The sequence below is a fragment of the Chiloscyllium plagiosum genome, chromosome 10 (genome assembly GCF_004010195.1).
Source record: "Chiloscyllium plagiosum isolate BGI_BamShark_2017 chromosome 10, ASM401019v2, whole genome shotgun sequence".
In the NCBI taxonomy this organism is placed as follows: Eukaryota; Metazoa; Chordata; class Chondrichthyes; order Orectolobiformes; family Hemiscylliidae; genus Chiloscyllium; species Chiloscyllium plagiosum.
The window spans coordinates 71,441,710-71,464,764 of record NC_057719.1 but is presented as its reverse complement, the minus strand read 5'-3'; the positions used below and the strand labels follow the sequence as shown (position 1 = coordinate 71,464,764).

Sequence of the window (23,055 nt, the reverse complement as noted above, 5' to 3'; positions counted from 1 at the left end):
GAAGAGGATTCCATCTATGTGAATTAAAGCTTTAAGAGTCGGTATTGATGACCCAACATATCTGCACCAGTGTCAAGTACAATGCATGTGTCAATAAAGGGTGACTTGTTGACATGATACTGGACTCTGTTGAGTTATTTCAGGGAATACAGCTTAAAAATAAAGGGCCTCACATTTAAGAAGCAGATGAAGGTAATTCTTTTCTCTAAGAGGAGTGTGGGTCTGTGGAATTCTCTTCCTCTGTGAGCAGTTAAGTCGGGTCATTGAGTATTTCCAAGATGGAGTGAGCTAGATTGTTGATTAACAAGGAAGTCAAAGGATATCAGGGATATGCAGGAAACTTGAGTTGAGGCCCCAATCAAAGCAGCCACAATCTTACCAAATGGCAGAGAAGGCATGAAGGGCCAAATGGCGTACTCCTATTCTCAATATGTATATTTTTCTGTAAGAATAGATAGTTCCTGACAACCACCATGCTGGACGACTAAACATAAATGGTCAAAGAGTGACTGAGAGGCCATTGTAATAACCTTGATATTTTAAGGAAGTCCATGCAAGAGTGATCAAGTGCAGTCAAGATAGTGCCCTAAACCCATCTACTTTCAGTTACTAACTGACAATATTTTCTCCATTATAAAGGTGTTGGATCTTTTGTTGATGATTAAAGCATTTAACTTCATGTAAAATTCCTTTGATAAATCAACAATCCATGTTTCATGCATGAAGGCCTGGGAAAATCTAGGCTCAAGATACTAAATAGCAACCGTACCTATCTGCAGCAACAGAGAGCCTGTCTATTTTCTCTGACATTTAATGCTATTGTCATTGTCAAATTACCCGCCATCAGCTCCTTAGGGGTGTGGGGTAGGGGTGCATTTTGACCAGAAACATAATTGAACCAGCTACATAAATACTGTGATAGCAAAAATAGGTCAACAGCTGCATGTTCTGTGGTAAGTGGCTCACCTCCTGACTCCCATAAAACCCCTCCATCAATTGCAAAGCACGTCAGTGATGCTTTTAAACATCCTCTTTTAGCTTGGATGGTTGCATCTGTCATGAAAAAATGAGGTGTTTGGCACAATTCAGGACAAAGCAATCTGCTTGTTCAGTGCTCCATCCACCAGTTTAAATAACCACTCAATTCACCCATGTTGCCATGTGTACTCTCCACAGGACATATTATAGCAAGGCTTCCCCACCCCTGCGATTTCCAATCAAAAAGCACAGGAACAGCAATGCCTCCAAGTTCCACTCCAATCAGGATCATCCTGAGTTGGGCAATATTGCCACTTCTTCACTTGGATCAATATCTTGTAACTCACTGTTCACCAGCTTGTGTGACTGCAGCACTTCAAGCTGATTATCCAACATTTCTTTTAGAATAGTTATTAGTAAATAGTAAAATGCTAATCTTCTAGTGACCCCAGTAGCCTGAGAATACAACACTAATTTTGTATAGAGTGGTCTTAATGTACTGAAAGTCTTTCCTTGCTTAGGATTTCATGATCTTCCTATCAAACTGCTTATCAATTTTCTCACTTTTATAGTCCTTTTATGTGCTCCATTACTGAAAAGTTAGTGTTTACTGAAGTGCAATTTCTTTTGTGCTATTCCATGCTGCAATTTCCAATCTGATTGAACAGACACCAGCCTCCTTCCTATTGAGAGGCTGCTCTTCAGCTAACTATCAGAAAATGTTAGACAGAAATATTGATTGACTCTTATTTAAATGTATTTCTTTCTAACTTACCTCTCTCTCTGTAGAAGTAGCTCCCATCAATTTAGTGTCTCAAATCTGTGATTGGATACTGACTGGAGATCAAGGGTTATTCCCATGTGTCTCCATGCTCCCAGTGTGCGAACTCACAGTGGACTGCACCACTGAACTGACTCGGATACAAGCTACTTAAATTTTCACAGAATATGACCAAGATCAATTGTCAAATGTTTATTAAAATTAAAATATTGTTATAAAGTTAAAAACATGATTTCCATGTTTTCCTTTACTTAATCAACAAATGTTGCATTTTTGCTTTTCAAAGAATTGTGTTAATAATATTTTAGGAGCTGCTCATACATTATTAACTAAATCTTTCATTTCTTTCCTGTTAGATTGCAAGTTTAACTGTCACAAACGTTGTGCCCCAAAAGTGCCAAATAATTGCCTTGGTGAAGTGACTATTAATGGAGGCAAGTTAGAACTTACGTTCTTCTCTGCATCTCAAACCAAAGAATGAAATACTTGTGATTATATAGCAGTTTTCATAATTCTTGGGTATTTTAAAGGACTTTACAGTCAATTAAGTTTTGGACATGTGACAGCAAATAAAGTTCCATGACCAGCGATATGATAATGGCCAGATTATTTGTTTCTGTGTTATTGACTGAGGGATAAATATTGGCCAGGTCATCAGGAGTAACTTCACTGTTCTTCTCCAAAATAGGACAATCAGATGTTTAATTTCCAACTTAGTGAGCCCTGATGTAGCATTTCATCCAAAAGAAAAAGCACTTCTAACAATGCAGCACTTCCCCTGTACTGTACTGAATGTCAACCTGTGATAAAGTCCTGCTCTGACTATTAGGACTTATCATTGAAGTTTTATTTTCTGAAGGAAAGTCTTGACTCCTTTTTTCACAAAAAATTACTTGAATATTTCACACAAGTACCTGATTTGGTGAGCCATCACCTGTGGAATCTATTCATACATCATTTAAACTGTCAAGAAATTGTACACCTGATGCCAAATGCCAAGAGGAAATGTTTCCTTGGCATCTAACTATTACATGTGTTCATTTATAAAGTCTATGGAATCCTAGACATGTTTCTCTTTAACTGGCACTTATATATTAGATGAATGTCACGGCATCATCAACAAAATTTGTGATTGGTTTATGTGGCTTGTGTATTTTAATAGATTTGCTTAGTCCTGGTGCAGAATCAGATGTAGTAATGGAAGAAGGAAATGATGACAATGACGTTGAAAAGAACAGTGGATTTATAAATGACATGGAAGAGTCTATATCTCACGACTCTGAACTATTAATCCCAGAGAGTCATGGTGACAACGGTGATATGCAGGACCATGAACAGGATGATGCAAACCGCACAATAAGGTTTGACCGTGATTACAATGTGCACAGATTGTTGGAAAATAGATACATTTGGTTTGGCTGTATTTTGCTAAATATGACACATATGCATGCCAACTAATGGATTGGGTTAAAGCTGCCGGTTTCATTCCATAATACAATGGGTCTTAGGCAATACACCTAGCTCATAATGTCACTACATGAAAGGTTCATGGAAGGAAGAGGACATTTCAAGCAAAATGTCTAGCTCTGGTTTGTCTCTGAGCAGCAACTACTTGCATTGATTTGCATCTTGAGAAGTTCAAGGCCCCTTCACAGAAAAAGAAACAGATGCCAAGCAGTAATAGGAAAGCTAGGAGAAAACAGTCAAAAGCAACAAAAGGATTTCAGGATAATTTTTAGGGAGAGAATCAACATGGCAGAGCTGTTTAGAAAATGAGTTCTTGATATTAGGCTGACAATTGTTGAAGTTTTATTGGTCAGAATTGATGTGGGATGAGACTATGCTCAAATACCAGGGTAAACAGAATAAGGGATTGTTTCATGGATGTGGCAAATAATACGCAGAAATATAAAACAAGCCAATAGTTTATTAAACAAGGATGAGTATTTTGATTAAATGAATCAGAGTTTGGAGCTAGTGGAGGCTGATAACATTCGGAGTTGAAGACAAAAGATTTAGACAGGTGGAAAATGACAGAATATTGAATAAGATTAGGCACAGGAAGACATGAAGAAGGCATTGTCTGTAATGGAAGTATCTGGACTTCAGTAGCAGAAATGGAGTATAATAGTGTAAAAGCAGTTTATGTTGCAGAGATAGAATTAGGCAGTTGTGCTGATGGTTCTTATGAAGTTCAGCTCAGGCTTGAGGCTGCACATGGTCAGGTTACAAACCATTAAATAAGAGAATAAAGGCAAAGTGGAAACACTATTACATTACAGACTTTGTCCTTTTATATTGTAGTAATACAGCAACATTCAGATGAATAACCTTCTTTAACTAGATGCATTGTAGACAAAATGACACATTTTATCATGTTCACAGCTAAAGATTGCACACCATCAGCATATGTTGTGATTTGTGCTATTCTTACATCTACAAAATGAAAGCAGTTCATCATTTAATAAGAACTGGCTGTACCATGTTACAGAACATTTTATGTATTAATTACATATGAGAGTGGATAGAAGAAACTCAATTCAGCCCCTATTTTCAGAAACCTTGATGCATCAATGATGATAGTCAATTGTTCTTCAATTTGTAAGTATATGGAAGTTGAAATATTGTGACATGATGGTATGGTGCGTGTTCACAGTACTATTGATCTGGAGAGGCTGAAAAAGTTATGTCATACAGAATACTAGGTGTCCCTGTGGGCTTAGGACTGAAGGCCTAAATGAAAACAAATTGGGCAAGAACAGCAATTATCATGTAAAATTTTGCATCGTGTTTTCTCTTCATTTGTGGACACTGATGCAGGTTGGAATTGGCTCTGCCTTCACTCAGGCTAACCCCCTCACCCCAAGCATTTAATACAGCAAGACAAAGTACAGGCAATAGTTAAGTAAAATGATCTCTTTCAGTAAATTATGTTCATGAAGTACTTGATGAATTCTGAGACCTCGATCAAACTGAAAGCTTTCACAGACCACTGGTAAATATCATTAGATCAAATTGGGTACTGAGTCAAAACCTCAGTCTTTATAAGGAATCTCTTTATACATTTTTACTGAACAGAGCACTTCTGTTTCCCAGACTGATAAACAGGGCACAGCTTGACTCTACACTTGTCAAGTACAAGTGTAAGACTGCTCCTTCCTTTGCAATCTGTTATTTTCTAGGATAGAAGCTTGGGAGGATGTATTGACATGCTTAACCTGGACAAAACCCTGTAATTATTTTGCAAAATTTGTCATTGCTATTTGCAGTGGAGCCCAAGGTTTGCCTCACCAAACGTTGTCCTCCCTCAGAATGTAATTGGACCCATATTTATTTACTCATGGTATGTATGGAATGGTAAAGTGAAAGGAAATGAACTTGTAAGCAAACAACTAAATGCCACACAATTATAGGCTTATTGAGTCTAAGTAAAGGCTCATACCACCAATTTATTAGGAGTTCCTTTCCTGTTTGCAACAATCCATAATAAAATAGTTTGGCTTTTGGCTGGTACAACATCTCAATGACATATCAGCCCGAGTCCATTGTAACAACACAATTCATTGGACATTTTCCGATTCTAGAGTCTTCTCAAGTTACTGAAAGCATCAAATCATTCCTTTTTTTTAATTTGAATTAGCTAGTCAATTACATTTATTGTTTTTCGGAGTACCTAATTGCTGTCTGCACTACCAAGAGACACAGCAGCATTAGCTGATTTATTATTCAATACACACAAGAATATATGTTGCACAAAATGAATAGCACCAGGCCAACTGGGAAGTAATGAGCTTCTCTGTAGAATCTGATTACCTGACAGAAATGCTAATCCCCTGGGACATTCTAATAAATGTTGAGGTTGGGTTTCTGTCCTACCTTCTCTTCTCCACCATATCACAGAGTCAATGTTTTCTTTGCAGGGCACGTGAGTAACTTTTTATAAATGCATTGAGTCAGCCATACCTGACCCTAGTGAGCATAATGATGTACAAATGGACATTCAAGTGTAGCAGTAGACAATTACTCTGACTTTTAAAGTGCTCCATCCAAATCATTTAAAATACAGTCTTAACCATAAAATAATTGTGTGATTTAAATGCTATAGCTTAGAAGTTTACCAATGACATGTAAATGACTTCCTCAAATATTCAGCAAGCGCAATCCTGTGAAGTGATATGTAGGAGCCGTGTATTTCTGGAAATTGGCATTGGTCTTTTGGAAAATACATTAAGAGGGTTGGTGGTAGATGAGTAATGGCTAGTTTGTAACAATTAATGTTTGGCTTTAAAAACAAAACATACATTTCTCAGCAGGTTGAATCAGGTTATCGGTTTTCTTATGAGGAGAGGTTGAGTAGATTGAGCTTTGTTAAAAATCACACAACACCAGGTTATAGTCCAACTGGTTTGGGTGTTGTGTGATTTTTAACTTTGTGTATCCCAGTCCAACACCAGCATCTTCAAAGTCACTTGGAGCTTGTACTCATCGGAGCTGAGAGGAATAAGAGGAGAGCTTTTAAAATACGTAAGATTCTTGGGGGCTTGATAGGGTGGGTGCAGAAATGTTGTTTCCACTTGTGAGAAAATCTGGGGTCACTTATTTAAGACCGAAATGAGGATATGTTTTCTCTTGGAGAGTAGTCAATCTGTGGAATTGTTACTGCAGATTTGAAGCGTTTTGAGGCTGAGTGTATTCAAAGCTGAGATGGACAGATTTTTAATCAAGAAGGGAATTTCAGGGTATGTGGACAAAATGGGAAAGGGCAGTTGAGGATTATCAGATTATCAGATGATCTCTTGAATGGCAGAGCAGACTCCATGGGCTGAATGGCCTCCTTCTGCTCCTATGTCTTACTGGTCAGATTATTCCTCTTTAAGGCCAAATTATTCAACAGAAAAAGAGAGAGAGCCATGGCTACCAAGGAAGTGTAACGGTAGTACGAGATGAAAGAAGGAGATTTATAAATTGGCTCAAAGTTTTACAAGCCTTAGGAGTTGGGGAATTTTAGAATTCAGGAAAGGAGGACCAAAAATCTTATAAAAACATATGAATGTAAAATAGTCAGAAACATAAAAACAGATTATAAAAACTTATTTCGGTATGTAAAAATGAGGAGATCAGTAAAGACAAATGTCAGTCCATTACGGGCAGAGAAAGGAGAATTTATAGTAGGAAATAGAGAAGCTGAATTAAGTAAAAACAAAGAACTGAGGTAATCAGGATGAAAACAGAACTTCACTCAATCAAGTCAACTGTATTCGCTGTTTGCAATGTGGTCTCCTCTACATCAGGGAGATGAAACACAGGTTGGACGACCACTTTGAGGAACACCTACATTCTGTCAGCAAAAATGACCCCTGACTACCTGCCATTTCAACACATCACCACGTTCTTTGCCAACATCTCTATCTCAGCCTTGCTGCAGTGCTCCAGTGGAGCTCAGCACAATCAGGAAGAACAATATCTAATTTTCTGCAGCCCTCAGGACTCGATATCCAGTTCAATAATTATAGAGCCTGAGCACCTTCTTCCATGTCCTTCCCCCACCCCCACACACCAGGTCTTGTCATCACAAACAATCAATTTACACCCATTAGCAACTTTTCTTTCTTCCTGGCTCACCACAATCCATTCCTTTGTCTCCTCCACTGCTGTTCTCTCTCTCTCTCTCTCTCTCTCTCTTTCTCTCTTATTCTCTCTCTCTGTCTCTCTCTGTCTCTCTCTTTTTCTCTGGGCTCCATGTACACCTTCCCCACTCCCCATCTTCAGTATATATACCAGCCATGATCAGTCCTGAAGAAGGGTCTCTGTACCTAAAATGTTGACTCTGCCTTTCAGATGCAGCCAGACCTGCTTAGTTTCTCCATTTATTTCTGTTTTCCTTTGAGCTAACTTAAGTACTTTATGTCTGTATTCACAAAACAAGCCACAAGAGGTTTCCTTGAAATAATTAGGAGCACAAAGTTTGGAGAAAGTCTGAAGAAAGAAATGAGTATTACTAAAAGAAGAAAAATTGGAGGAATTATGGGATAGGAAGTTACCAAATCCCTAGCACCCATCGACCTTCATCCTCATGTGTTGAAAGAAATTATGGCAGAGGTAGTAGATGCATTGGTGATAATCTCTCAAACTTTTAATCTGCGATGGTGTTGGCAGATGAGAATATTGCAAATGTAATTCCTTTTGAAGGAAAGGAGAAGGACAGAAAATGGCAACTACAGACCTGTTGTCAGTTATAAGGAAAATACCAACATCTATTATAAAGGATGTGATTACTGAATATTTAGAAAATAATTGTTTGTTTGGACAGAGTCAGCATGGATTCCTGAAGGCAAAATCATATTTGACAAATCTAATAGTTTGTTGAAATCAAAGCAGATGAGGTTATGGGTAATATAACAGCATGGATTGAGGTTGGTCTACAGGCAGGAAGTGGAGAATAGGAATAAATGGATCATTCTCAGGTCAGCAGGCCTTGACTAATGGAGCACCCTGAGGATCAGTGTTCGGGCAGTAGCTGTTCCGCAATCTATATCAATGATTTGGATGTGAGGGTTGTAGGGGGTAGTGTAATTTTTAAACGGTTAGCTGCATTTTAGTCTTTTCTACCTTATAGTAAACACAAGTGCCTTATAGTAAACACAAGCAGACACTCGAAACTGGTACTGGACCTCCCCCATGTTTTTATGAATGAAACAATTGTAACAGCTTTCCTCGATAGCTGAGAGACCGCCCTTAACCACAGTTGTACAACATCATCCATATAAGGAAAGAACGGGGAACTCGAACACTGATTGGCCAAGTGAGTAACAAAATAATCGCAGGCACCAGAACCCAAATAAGGAAAACAGTGGGGAACCCTAGCACTTGTTGGTCAAGACAGCAGTAGGAGACCCAGCCCACATTTACGTGTATATAATGTGTGGAGATTATTATTAAGGGGTGTGTACCATTTTCGCACCCGACTTTGCAAAGTTGAATGAAAAGTTTTGGACAGACTCCTCCGTGTCTTTGTTCCTGGGAAGGGAAATAAAAGTGCCGGAGATGGGGCTGGACAGCCGCATATCTCGCACAGGGTCAATTGTAATAGTCCCAAGCTTTCAGATGTACCAAACTTTGTGGGAATGTAACTTGTCAGGAGGACAAGTGGATTTAGATGGGATGAACATAGAACATAGAACAGTACAGCCCAGGGATGCGCCTTTCAGCCTATGATCTTGTACTTAACATGACACCAAATTAAACTAGTCCCTTCTGCCTGCCCTTGCTCCATATCTTTCCATTCCTTGCATATCAATGTGCTTATCTGCCTCCACCACCACCTCTGTCAGTGCATTCCACACTCCGACGAATCTGTTTGTAAAAAACTTGCCCCTCACATCTCCTTTGAACCTTCCCTGCCTCACCTTAATTGCATGGTCCCTAGTTTTAGGCATTTCAACTCTGGGAAAAAGATTCTGACTGTCAACCCTATCTATGCTTCTCATAATTTTATAGACTTCTATCAGGTCTTCCAAACAAAACAACCCGAGTGTTTTTAGCCTCTACTTATAGCTCATACCTTCTAATCCAGGCAGCATTCTGGTCAACCTCTTCTGCATCCTCTCCAAAACCTCCAAAGCCTGAAATAAGCCAACCAGAAATGAATGTAATACTCTGAGTGTGGCCTAACCAAAGTCTTATAACCCTGCAACATAACATGCTGACTCTTGTATTCAATGTTTTTAACTCCTGTAAAAATGCTATCCCTTATTCCTAATTCCTCTGCCTCTATCCCATCTGTTCCCAGGAGGACCAAATCCACCATAGATCATCCCTGATGGCCTCCTTCTTCAAAGACTGCAATTTCCCCTTCCACTTGGTCGACGATCTCCTCCAATGCATCTCCTCCACTTTCTGCACCTCCACCCTTGAAACCCACCCCTCCAATCGCAACAAAGGCAGAATCCCCCTGTTCCTCACCTCCCACCTCACCAACCTCCAGATTGCATCATCCTCCACCATTTCTGCCATAGACCTCATCACCAGGGATATATTTCCTTCCCCACCCCTATCTGTGTTCCAGAGAGACCATTCCCTCTGTGACTCCCTTGTTAGGTCCACGCTCCCCACCAACCCACCCTCCACTCCCAGCACCTTATCCTGCCACCACTATCCAAGGCCCCAAAGGATCCTTCCATATCTGACAGAGATTTACCTGTACTTTCACACACATCATCTACTATGTCAGTTGCTCTTGATGTGGTCTCCTCTACACTGGGGTGACAAGACACCAACTTGCAGAATGTTTTAGAGAATCCCTCCAGGGCACATACACTTAACAACCCCACCATCCTGTGGCTGAAGCTTCTAACTCCCCCTCCCACTCTGCTAAGGACATGCAAGGACCTCCTCCACCACCAAACTCTAGCCACCTGATTCCTGGATGAAGAACGCCTCATCATCCGCCTTGGGACCATCCAAACACACGGGATCAATGTCAATTTCACCAGTTTCCCCCTTTCCCCTTCCCCTACCTTATCCCAGATCTTATCTCTCATCCCCCTTGGGCCATCTCTTAATTCCTGTTGAAGGGCTTATGCTCAAAACGTCAACTCTCCTGCTCCTCGGATGCTGCCTGATCAGCTGTGCTTTTCCAGCACCACACTCTTCAACTCTGATCTGCAGCATCTCACTTTCCCCAACCAATAAAGGCAAGCATGTCATATGTCTTTTTTACCACCCTATCTACTTGTGTGGCCACTTTCAGGGAGCTGTGGATTGGAATCCCAAGATCCTTCTGTACATCATTATTGTTCAGGATACTGCCATTAACTGTATACCTTTCCTTAACATTTGATCCCTGAAGGTGCAGCACCTCACATTTATCCAGATTAAACTCCATCAGCCATTTCTCTGCCCATATCTGCAACTAATCTATATCCTTTGACAACCTTCTACACTATCCACACATCCACCGATCTTTGTTTTGTCTGCAAACTTACTAACCCATCCATCTACATTTGCGCGAGTGGATATGAGCATGGCAGATGGAATATAATATGAATAAATCTGAGGTTATTCACTTTAGTAGGACAAACAATGGTACAGGATATTTCTTGATTGATGAGAGATTGTTCATTGTTGATGTCCAAAGTGACCTCGGTGTTCATATGTCACTGAAAGCTAGCATGCAAGCAGTTCCAAAAACAAACGGTAAAATGGTTAGCCATTATTGAAAGAAGATTTGAGTTTTTATAATTCATTCATGGAATGTAAGCATCACTGGGTAGGGTGGCATCTATTGCCCAGAAAACAGTTAAGAGTCAATCACAACGTTGTGACTCGGGAGTCACATTTGGGCCAGACCAGGTAACAATGGCTAATTTCCTTCCATAAAGGACAGATACAAGCTAAATGAGTTTTTTATGATAGCCCACAGTACTCACAGGCCATCGTTAGACCAACTCTCTATTCCTGATTGTTTGATTTTCCACCATTTCTTATGGTGGGATTCAAACCCATGATGGCAAAACATTGGCCTAGGATTCTGGATTTCTAATACATTATACTATTGCCACTATACCACCACCTCACCTAATGCAGAAACAAAGGGGTTTTGCTTCAGTTGGAGAGAACAGATGCAAGACTGTGCCTCTGACCTAGTATTGTATTCAGTCTGGTCCTCTTGCTGTGGAGTGCAGCAGTGATTCACTAGTCTGATTCCATCGGTGATGGGACTGACCATTAAGGAGACTAGGTTTGAATTCTTTGGAGTTAAGAAGAGTGAGAAGGCAATCTTATAGAAACTTACAAAATTGTTAAAGGGATAGACAGAATTTTCAGAAAGCATGCTTCCTCTGGCTGTTCGATCTAGGACAATGGGCAAAGTCTCAGAATAAAAGCCAAACCATTTATGACTGAGTTGAGGTGGAACCTCTTCACTTGGAGGGTGTATATCTTTGTTTATCTCCATCACAGAGAGCTGTGGAAGCTCAATTAATAAGTAATTGCCAGATTGAAATATTCTGAGTTACTACTGAGATCAAGTGATATCGGGTTGTGCAGCAATATGGCACTGTGATGTGTGGTCAGCCATGATCTAAATAAGAGGGGGCTGAAGGGCCTGGATGGCGTGCTGTGGCTCTTGTGTTCTTAATTTGCTAATTGCCTGCTTAAAATGGGGAGGAATGTGTTAACACATTGGATGGCAGAAAATGGAATACTAGGGAAGCTAATACCTTTTTGCCTTATGGAAATCTGCAAAATGGAAATTATGTCAAAATTGACTAAGTGTTGTGAAGATGATTTTGTAGATTAAAGCTTTCAAGTAGATAATGTGAGAGCTAAGTTGATGGAGAACTCAAAGTTAAAAAGAAGTAATTACACATTGAAGGCTCACCAGAATTACTTACAGTTTGAGATTATAAGCTATACTGTTTGCTGAACATTTTCAAATTGAAAATCAAAATTGTTTCCACCTACCATCAGATTAGTAAAATGCTAACTCTAACCACTGTTTGTTGTGACATATCTACCTTATTTCCAAAACAAAAAGCAATAATTTCTTCCCAACTGTACAACTTTGGTAAATAATTCTATAGACAAAATATGTGCAGAGCAATTTTAATTTTTCATTTAGGCCTCAAGTTTTCTCATTCCTTTGTTCTTTCCCTGCAAGGATGGTCACGTGATTGCTTCATTGTTGAATAGAGTGTATAAAACTTTGCTTGTCTACAGACCAATAAATCAAATCTACCAGCTGACATTAAAATTGATCATTTTCAACAACTATCAGTTTGATAGGCAGAGTGCCTTTGTGGGATTTCTCTTCACGCATTTTCTATACTCCTAATTCTTATTGTCAGTTGAAAAGGAAAAGTTTGTAAATATTTCCGTTGCAAGAAATGTCATTATCCAGATTCACCCCAAATTCTAAATCTAAGTTTTACTTGTTAGCCACAGCCTTTCTATCGACTGTATCTCCGTGCAGTAGATCTGATAAAAAAAGTAATATATCGGTCAAAGTAGTAATTCTGGTCACTGTGTAGCATTGTTTTTCAAACTGCCTATCTTCTTTTGTTCCTCAAAATGCTCACTAGAGTGTTACTAATTTTGCCCAGTCAACATGCACCTCCTGAGCGATCTTTATTCTTCCAGTTAGCTGGATAGTAAACCCATAAGTACATCTTGCTGCAGACTATCCATGGAGAACAAAAGATGCAGTAGTGAGACAATAGGAGCAGGAAGATAAGGTATGTACAATCAGCACAATATAATTAGTTGTGGAAAGGGCAAAATAATCAAGAAACAATGATTTAAATGCCAGGAAATGATTCAAATAGACAATTAAAAATAGTCCAAAGGCAAAATAAAAATGTGAAACAAATGAGTGGATAAAAATGGAAATTTACCATTATTTTTTATTGGCTGGAATTTAGTCCAGGAATCACAAAATCCCTACAGTGTGGAAGCAGGCCATTCAGCTGTAGAGTCCACAAGAACCTTCCGAACAGCATCCCACCCAGACCCACCCCCTACCCTATATGGGTGTCTGCCAATCATTCCAATTTACGAGTGAGTGGAAAGGGGCTAATGGATCACAATCACAGAAGGGATTAGTGAAGGAAGGTAATTAAGGAAAGTGACCTTTGGGGCATCTGATGAGGTTTAGAGACAGACTGCTGGATCATTTTATTCTAGGAATATATAGTATCATTTCACACCTGGGAAAAATGTTTGCAAATTCTAAATTATTGAAGTTTTGCTGTTTTGTTTTATTTCTCTTCGAAGCCCTTCTACAAGTAATAACATTCCTTTGATGAGAGTGGTCCAATCTATTAAACACACAAAGAGGAGGAGTAGCACTGTGCTGAAGGAAGGCTGGATGGTTCACTTCACAAACAAGGATACCCTGGTAAGAAGAGTACTTTCAGACCCATGAGGCATTGACTACTGACTGTTTGCACATCCATTAAATACAACATTGGGCACCACATCCAAGATATTTCTGCTTCCTGTTGCCACCATGGTAAAGGTTGAATTTATAAGGTGCTGGTAACACTGCGTTAGGAATATTGTGAGCAGTTTTAGGTCCTGTATCATAGAATCCCTACAATGCAGATAGAGGCCCTTCAAGTCTGCGCTGACCTTTCAAACAGCATCTCACCCAGACCCAGCCCCAGCCCCAACCCTATCCCTGTAACTCCACCTTTCACATGGCTAATCCACCTAACCTGTGCATTCCTAGTCAGTACAAGGCAGTTTTGCATGACCAATCCACCTAACCTGCATATCTTTAGATTGTGGGAGGAAAACAGAGCACCCAACAGAAATGGAAGAATGTGCAAAATCCACAAATCATCCATCCAAAGCTGGGATCAAGCCCAGATCCCTAGTGCTGGGAGACAGCAGTGCTAACCACTATGCCACCTTATGAGGCAGTGAACAGTTTTAGCATTCAATAAGAAAGATTAGAATGACTAGGTCAGTGCATTGGGAATCATTGCTAATGATGTATTAACAAGACAGGATATTGGGTAGAACACAGCACCATATGAAGAGTTGTTATGCACATTTGCTGCTAATTTTAGTGCTCAGAGAAATATAATTATTGAGTGATTGAAGTTTAATAGAAGAAAGCAAAGGCCAAGTGAAAGCATGGATTTGTTCATTACTGATCTTTATAGGCTGGCAGAGAATTGTACATTTGAAGGGTTGAAGGTAGAATTAACTCATTATTGGATCATCCGATGAGATCTTCTCAGACCTTTCAGAGACTGAAGAGGATTTAATGTTTGAGAATCTGAAGTTCTAGGCCGACAGACCTTCAAAAGTAGAATACCATGTCAGTTTGAGCAGAAAATTGTACACCATGAAGAAAATCACTTCTCCAACTTTATTCAACAAGAGGGTAGCACATTTCTTCCTGTATTTAAATGGATTGGTTTTGCATTGTCCCTTTGGGTAATATGATGCTCTGTCTTTAATTTCAGAAAAATAATAGTAATTTTCGGAATTTACTTGAAAATGCACTTCCTCAGCCTGCATCCGCAATTTCATCAACTTTATAGATTCTTTAAAATATTCAGTGAATCCTCATGTGTTGAAGAGAACATTGTTGACATATCAAGATTCCATGATTTCTTTTCACATGTAGTGATTTAATTTGTTGGCCACAGGGATAAAGCATACAAAGGCCAATCACCACCTTTGAGGTGTCCCCAATCTGGAAGGGACACATCACACATGGAAAGACTGTCCAGCCATGTAAGTATGGTGCTGCAACATTGCAAGTGTGGTTCACTTTAAATTAGCATGTTGCTTTAACACATGAGGATTCACTGAATATTTTAAAGAATCTATAAAGTTGATGAAATTGCGGACGCAGGCTGAGGAAGTGTATTTTCAAGTAAATTCCGAAAATTACGCTTATTTTTCAGAAATTAAAGACAGAGCATCATATTACCCAAAGGGACAATGCAAAACCAATCCACTTAAATACAGGAAGAAATGTGCCAGCCCTTTGTTGAATAAAGTTGGAGAAGAAATAGAGTGCTTGCTCAGACAAGGAGTAATTTTGTCAATTAATATGCCAACATGATAGTGTTCAGGTATGGTCACAGCACCAAAATCAAAATGGTCCAAACTGGTCAAGAAGGCCGTATTCACCAACTGGATGCTAACAATGGAGTTTGACATTTACCTTTGGATGAAGACTCTTGAAAGCTGACTATGTGTATTATAACACACAGGTATAATTGCTTCAACTGGTTATTCATCAAAATACCATCCTGTCCAGAATTATTTCAGAGAACAATGCCAAACATATTAAAAGATAAAGTTGGTTTGAAATGCCACAGATACAACATATTAATACATGGACTTAGAACAATGTTAAATGTCTGACAGAATGTTGGTCTGAGATTGAATGAGAACTGCATGTTTGAAAAATTGAAAATAAGCTATTTCGGGTATATTGTCCAAGCTAGAAGAACTACAGGAGAGTCTCAGAAAAGCAGGACTGTTAGAGACTTCACATTACCTGTAGGAATGTCACAAAACTTCAAAGATTCTTTGGAATGGTGAATGAAATAGGCAGGTTTTTATCAAATGTAGCTGACATTAGTGAGTCTTTGAGATAGTTACAATGTCAAAATCAATACTGGTACTAGAACATTGACCAGGAAAGTGCTTTTGACAAAGTTAAGCAACTCCTGATCTTTTCACAAATCTCACTACATCATGTATTGCATCTACTGACAATAAAGCCAGCTGAGGCTTCTTGTGTAAGGTTGGGGCAGTACTTTTGTGTGTGTAGAATTATGAAAAAAAAGTAATGATGAAAAAGTAAACCTGTGTCTCTTAATCATGTGCTGAGGTGGAACAATGTTGAGGCACATTTGACAAAGAAGCTTTCGCAGTAACACGGCACTGTGAAAAAAAGATCCAGATTATATGGAGAACGGGAAAAATTTCTGACTATAACAGACTGCTCCCTTGTTTGAGGTATTTTAGGTGTTGGAGGTGACTTCCTTGAATTTCAGGAGCAGCAGTTACTGTTTTACATGTTGCTGCATTGTTTTGGAACTTCGGAGAAAAAAAAACAAAGCAATGGCACTTTTAAAAGGGAGAAAGACAGACAATAGGCAGCACATGATCAGGTCAGTGTAGGAGAGACAGGGAAAGAAATGGACATTGCTAACTGACACAGGAGTAAACCTGTGCGGTTACTGCCTTTGCTGTTGGAATTCATGTATCACTGGACATCAGAATGTGTCTAGGAAAGCTTAACAAACAGTGAAATTCACAACTGATCTTGGAGGAGCCTGCTTGGGAGAGGTCACAACACAGTAACAGATAAGTGAATAGTTTTAAGTATAGCCTTGCTGTAAATCTACAATAGCGAGTAGAGTGGATTCTTTCTTGATTATATATTTTATAGAGATATGTCTGTTGATTAAACTTAAAAATATAAGCAATAAGTATTAAGTTAGCCTGGAGCAGTGTTTTGTAGAGGACTAAGATGGTGTTATGTTCTGGGTCTATAGATTGGAAGAAGCATAATGGCCCTTAGTAGAGTAATACATTCTTAGATTAGATTAGATTACATTACATTACAGTGTGGATACAGGCCCTTCGGCCCAACAAGTCCACACCGACCCGCCGAAGCGCAACCCATCCATACCCCTACATTTACCCCTTACCTAACACTACGGGCAATTTAGCATGGCCAATTTACCTGACCTGCACATCTTTGGACTGTGGGAGGAAACCGGAGCACCCGGAGGAAACCCACGCAGACACGGGGAGAATGTGCAAACTCCACACAGTCAGTCGCCTGAGGCGGGAATTGAACCCGGGTCTCTGGTGCTGTGAGGCAGCAGTGCTAACCACTGTACCACCGTGCTGCCCACATCTTCTTGTTGGATGTGGGAGTTTAGGGAGAGTATAAGTGTTAAGCATTTATCTGCAATAAATATCATTGGTTGTGAATCCTGCCTGATCAAATGGATTGGTTGGAGCACCAGTTAGAGGCAATGAGGAATTTACAAGAGCAAGGGGGTGTGATGGATGACAGTTATAGGAAGGGAGAAAAGTCGCAGATACAGTCACATAGATGGGTTAACTCCAGGAAAGCTAAGAGAGGCAGGCAGGTAGTGCAGGAGTCTATGTGGCTATCCACATTTCAAATGAATATGCTGTTTTGGAAGATGTAGGAGTGAAGGATTCTCAGGGGAATGTAGCACGAGCAGTCAAATTTCTGGTATTGAGACTGGCTGTAAGGCAATGAGGGGTACGTCAGGCTCCAAGAGATCAATTGTGTTAGGGGACTCTCTACTCCAAGATACAAACAGATGTTTCTGTGGCCATCAGCAAAAATTCAGAATGGTGTGTTGCTTCCCTGTGCCAGGATCAAGGATGTCTCAGAGAGGATGCAGAGCTGAAAATGTGTTGCTGGAAAAGCGCAGCAGGTCAGGCAGCATCCAAGGAACAGGAGAATCGACGTTTCGCGCAAAGAAGAAGGGCTTATGCCCGAAACGTCGATTTTCCTGTTCCTTGGATGCTGCCTGACCTGCTGCGCTTTTCCAGCAACACATTTTCAGCTCTGATCTCCAGCATCTGCAGCCCTCACTTTCTCCTCAGAGAGGGTGCAGAATGTTCTCAATGGGGAGAGGGACCAGCAGGAGGTCATTGTACATATTGGAACTAATGACATAGGAAGGGAAAAGGATGAGATTTTGAAGAGAGAATATAGAGAGTTCAGCAGGAATTTTAAAAGGAGGTCCTTCAGAGTAGTAATATCTGGATTACTCCCAGTGCTACAAGAGGAGGATAGAACAGATGAATGCATGACTGAGGAGCTAATGTATGGGAGAAGGAATCACATTTTTGGATCATTGTAATCTCTTCTGGGATAGAAGTGACCTGTACAAGAAAGATGGATTGCACCTGAATTGGAAGGGAACTAATATATTAGCAAGGAGATTTGCAAGAGCTGCCTGGGAGGATTTAAACTAGTAAGGTGTTGAGGGAGGGTGGGTCCAGAGAGATAGTGAAGAAAGAGATCAACCTGATACTGGTACAGTTGGGAAAAGAAGCGAATCAAACAATCAGGACAGGCAGAGACAAAGCGGAGAACAATGTATGACTGTTCAATTAAACTGCATTTACTTCAATGCAAGGAGCCTAAAAGGGAAGGCAGATGAACTCAGGGCATGATTAGGAACATAGGACTGGGATATCATAGCAATCAAAGAAATATGGCTCAGGGTTGGGCAGGACTGGCAGCTTAATGTTCCAGGATACAAATGCTACAGGAAGGACAGAAAGGGAGGCAACAGAGGAGGGAGAGTGACGTTTTTGATAAGGGATTACACTTAAACTCTCCCTAAACTCCCACATCCAACAAGAAGAATGTATCACTCTACTAAGGGCCATTTATGATTCTTCCAATCTACAGACCCAGAACATAACACCATCTTATTCCTCTACAAAACACTGCTCCAGGCTAACTTAATACTTATCGCTTATATTTTTAAGTTTAATCAACAGCTGCACTGAGGGAGGATATTCCTGGAAATATATCTAGGGAAGCTATTTGGATGGAAATGAGAAATAAGAAAGGGTTGATCACCTTATTGGGATTGTATTATAGACCCCTAATAGTCAGAGAGAAATTGAGAAACAAATTTGTAAGGAGATTTCAGTTAGGGTAGGGGATTTTAACTTTCCAAACATAGATTGGGATTGCCATAGTGTTCAGCGTTTCGATGGAGAGGAATTTGTTAAGTGTGTACAAGAAAACTTTCTGATTCAGTATGTGGATGTACCTACTAGAGAAGGTGCAAAACTTGACCTACTCTTAGGAAATAAGGCAGGGCAGGTGACTGAGGTGTCAGTGGGGGAGCACTTTGAGGCCAGCAACCATAATTCTATTAGTTTTAAAATAGTGAAGGAAAGGATAGACCAGATCTAAAAGTTGAAGTTCTAAATTGGAGGAACATTAATTTTGATGGTATTAGGCAAGAACTTTCAAAAGCTGATTGGGGACAAATGGTCGCAGGTAAAGGGAAGGATGGAAAATGGAAAGCCTTCAGAAATGAGATAACGAGAGTCCAGAGAAAGTTAGGTATGGATCGAGTGAAGCCTTATGAGTATGAAGGCAGTAGGAGTACACTTAAGAGGGAAATCAGGAGGGCAAAAAAGGGACATGAGATAGCTTTGGCAAATAGAATTAAGGAGAATCCAAAGGGTTTTACAAATACATTAAGGACAAAAGGATAACTAGGGAGAGAAGAGGGCCCCTCAAAGATCAGTTAAGGCAGTCTTTGTGTGGAGCCACAGTAGATAGAGGAGATACTAACCAAGTATTTTGCATCAGTGCTTACTGTGGAGAAGGCAAGATATAGAATGTAGTGAAATAGATGGTGACATCTTGAAAAATGTCCATATTACAGAAGAGGAATTGCAGGATGTCTTGAAATGCATAAATGTGCATAAATCCCCAGTCTTTGATCAGGTGTACCCTAGAACTCTGTGGGAAGCTAGGGAATTGATAGCTGGGCCTCTTGCTGAGATAATTGTATCATAGATAGTCACAGATGAGGTGCCGGAAGGCTGGAGGTTGGCTAACGTGGTGCCGCTATTGAAGAAAGGTGGTAAGGATAAGGCAAAGATTTATAGACCGGTGAGCCTGACATCGGTGGTGGGCAAGTTGTTGGAGGGAGTCCTGAGGGACAGGATGTACATGTATTTGGAAAGGCAAGGACTGAATAGGGATAGTCAATATGGCTTTATGTGTGGGAAATCATGTCTCACAAACTTGATTGAATTTTTTGAAGTAACAAAGAGGATTGATAAGAGCAGAGCAGTCTACATGGACTTCAGTAAGGCATTCGACAAGGTTCCCCATGGGAGACTGATTGGCAAGGTTAGATCTCATGGAATACAGGGAGAACTAGCCATTTGGATACAGAACTGGCTCGAAGGTAGAAGACAGAGGGTGGTGATGGAGGGTTGTTTTTCAGACTGGAGGCCTGTGACCAGTGGAGTACCACAAGGATCTCTGCTGAGTTCACTACTTTTTGTCATTTATATAAATGCTTTGGATGTGAAAATAAGAGGTACAGTTAGTAAGTTTGCAGATGACACCAAACTTGGAGATGTTATGGACAGCGAAGAAGGTTACCTCAGATTTCAATGGGATCTTGATCAAGTGGGCCAATGGGCTGAGGAGTGGCAGATGGAGTTTAATTTAGATAAATGCGAGGGGCTGAATTTTGGGAAAGCAAATCTCAGCAAGACTTATACACTTAATGGTAAGGTCCTAGGGCGTGTTGTTGAACAAAGAGACCTTGGAGTGAAAGTTGAGTCACAGGTGGATAGAATAATGAAGAAGGCATTTGGTGTGCTTTCTTTTATTGGTCAGAGTATTGAGTACACAAGTTGGGAGGTCATGTTGTGGCTGTACAGGACATTGGTTATGCCACTGTTGGAATATTGCATGCAATTCTGGTCTCCTTCCTTTGGAAGGATGTTGTGAAACTTGAAAGGGTTCAGAAAAGATTTACAAGGATGTTGCCAAGGTTGGAGGATTTGAGTTATTGGGAGAGGTTAAATAGGCTGGAGCTGTTTTCTCAGGAGCATCGGAGACTGAAGGGTGACCTTATAGAGGTTTATTAAAATCATGAGGGGTTTGGATAGGATAAATAGACAAAGTCTTTTCCTTGGGGTGGGGGAGTCCAGAACTAGAGGGCATAGGTTTAGGGTGAGAGGGGAAAGATATAAAAAGAGACCTAAGGGGCAACTTTTTCACACAGAGGGTGACACGTATATGGAATGAGCTTCCAGAGGAAGTGGTGGAGGCTGGTACAATAGCAACATTTAAAAGGCATTTGGATGGGTATATGAATAGGAAGGGTTTGGAGGGATATGGGTCGGGTGCTGGCAAGTGGGACTCGATTAGGTTAGGATATCTGCTCGGCATGGACGGGTTGGACCGAAGGGTCTGTTTCCGCACTGTACTTTGCTATGACTCTATGTGCAGGGGTTACAGTTTAAAAAAGAGATAGATCAAAACCATGGATCACTGGTCTAACTTCAAAGGAAATAGCCAAGATGCTGACGAGAATTCAACAATGCAGACTAATGAGGCATGACACAATTACTGGGTATGTACGAGGGAAGTACCAAAGGACAGCAGGCACACTGTCAAGAGTATCACCAAAAGGAACTGAACAAGCAGACTTGGGTTTCTGTGAAGTGTTTGTAACCTCCATGTCAGAAGTCACAAAGCATTTACTAACTACAGAAAGGAAGCTGCAAAGATTCAAAAACACAATGTGAAATGAAAAGTGTATCCAAATCAAGAAATACTATCTGGAAGGTTGGCCAGACTCTAAAAACATAGAAAAGTGGGGCACAATAGTCCTTCTGCTCCACCAATCAACATAGTCATGCCCATTGTTCCATCTCAATGTCACATGTCCGCGCTCTCCCAATATATCTTGACCCATTTAATCGCTAGAATTCTGTTTCTTTCTCAAACATGTTCAGTAATTTGGCTTCCACGTCTTTCATTGAAGAGAATTCCACAGTTCAACAGCATATGAGAAAAGAAATTTCTCCTCCTCTTCGTCTGACATGACTTATCCTGTGCCCTAAGACAGTGACACATTGTTCTGGACCCCTCAGGCAGGGGGAACATTATCCCTATATCCAATCTGTCTGGTCCTGTCAGAACATTGCATGTTTCAATGAGAGCACTCCCACCTTATTCTTCTAAACTCCAATGCATACACATTCAATTGACCCAATCTCTCCTCATAGACAAACTTGCCACCCCAGGAAGTGTCTGGTGAAAATTTGCTGCACTCCCTCTGTGAGAAATATCTCTTAGGCAAGGAGACCTAAACAACACAAAATCCTTCTGATGTGATCTCACCAAAGACTTGTACAGTTGCAAAAGGACTTTCTTGCTCCTGCAATCAAACTGTCTTGCAATGAAGGGCAACATAAAATTCACCTTCCTAAACACTTGCTGCTCTTGTATGCTTATATTATATACCTAATACCAATATTATGCCAGTATTGTGAACAGCACAGTTATCTCATTGTTACTGACTACTCGCTAGTCTTCAATTAGAGATTAGTAATACCAGGAGTTCTTCAATTTGAGATTCTTGCAGAATTGATCAAAAGCATTCGGCCATTTCAAAGTGTTATGCAAGAGTGGATCAGCCAATTTGGTGGCCAGATGTTTCTCAATAAATGTGGGAATTCATTGTTATCTAAATTCCGTGTGCTGTGAATAGCCAAGAGAATAAATAACCAATATTACCATCCTCTTTTCTATCAAGGCTTTGGGAGTGCCTGATAATGGTTCTTGGGAAGAAGAGAAACAAGAAACTTCAACAAATCCCTTAGGAAAGGAACATTCATACTTACTGAAGAGAGCACACAGAACATCCTAACCCTCAGAATGAGACTAGAACCAGATCAAGGAAATTGGTCAAAGCACCACAGTGACTAACTGTATGAAGTCTGAGATTCTGGGAGAGGCATTTGTAATGCAGCGTAAAGGAACCATAGAGATGTATAGCAAAAAAACAGACCCTTCAGTCCAACTCCTCCATGCTGACCAGATGTCCTAACCTAACCAAGTCCCATTTGTCAACACTTGGTCTGTATCCCTCTAAACCCTTCCTAGTCATATATCTATCCAGATGATTTTTAAATATTGTAATAGTACCAGCCTCAATCACTCCTCTGGCAGCTCATTCCATAACGCACCACCCTCTACGTGAAAAGGTTGT

At 40.2% G+C, this 23,055-nt stretch overlaps 1 protein-coding gene across 2 annotated transcripts in view; it reads left to right on the top strand.

The window, feature by feature from the left end:
- The window catches only part of prkd1 (protein kinase D1), a 329,105-nt gene that overhangs the window by 278,245 nt on the left and 27,805 nt on the right, over window positions 1-23,055 (top strand). For both annotated transcript variants that reach the window (XM_043698044.1, XM_043698045.1), the window contains exons 6-8: window positions 2,116-2,193; window positions 2,922-3,120; window positions 13,532-13,655. In XM_043698044.1, the coding sequence (XP_043553979.1) occupies window positions 2,116-2,193; window positions 2,922-3,120; window positions 13,532-13,655 (401 nt within the window). The remainder of the gene's footprint in view (window positions 1-2,115; window positions 2,194-2,921; window positions 3,121-13,531; window positions 13,656-23,055) is intronic.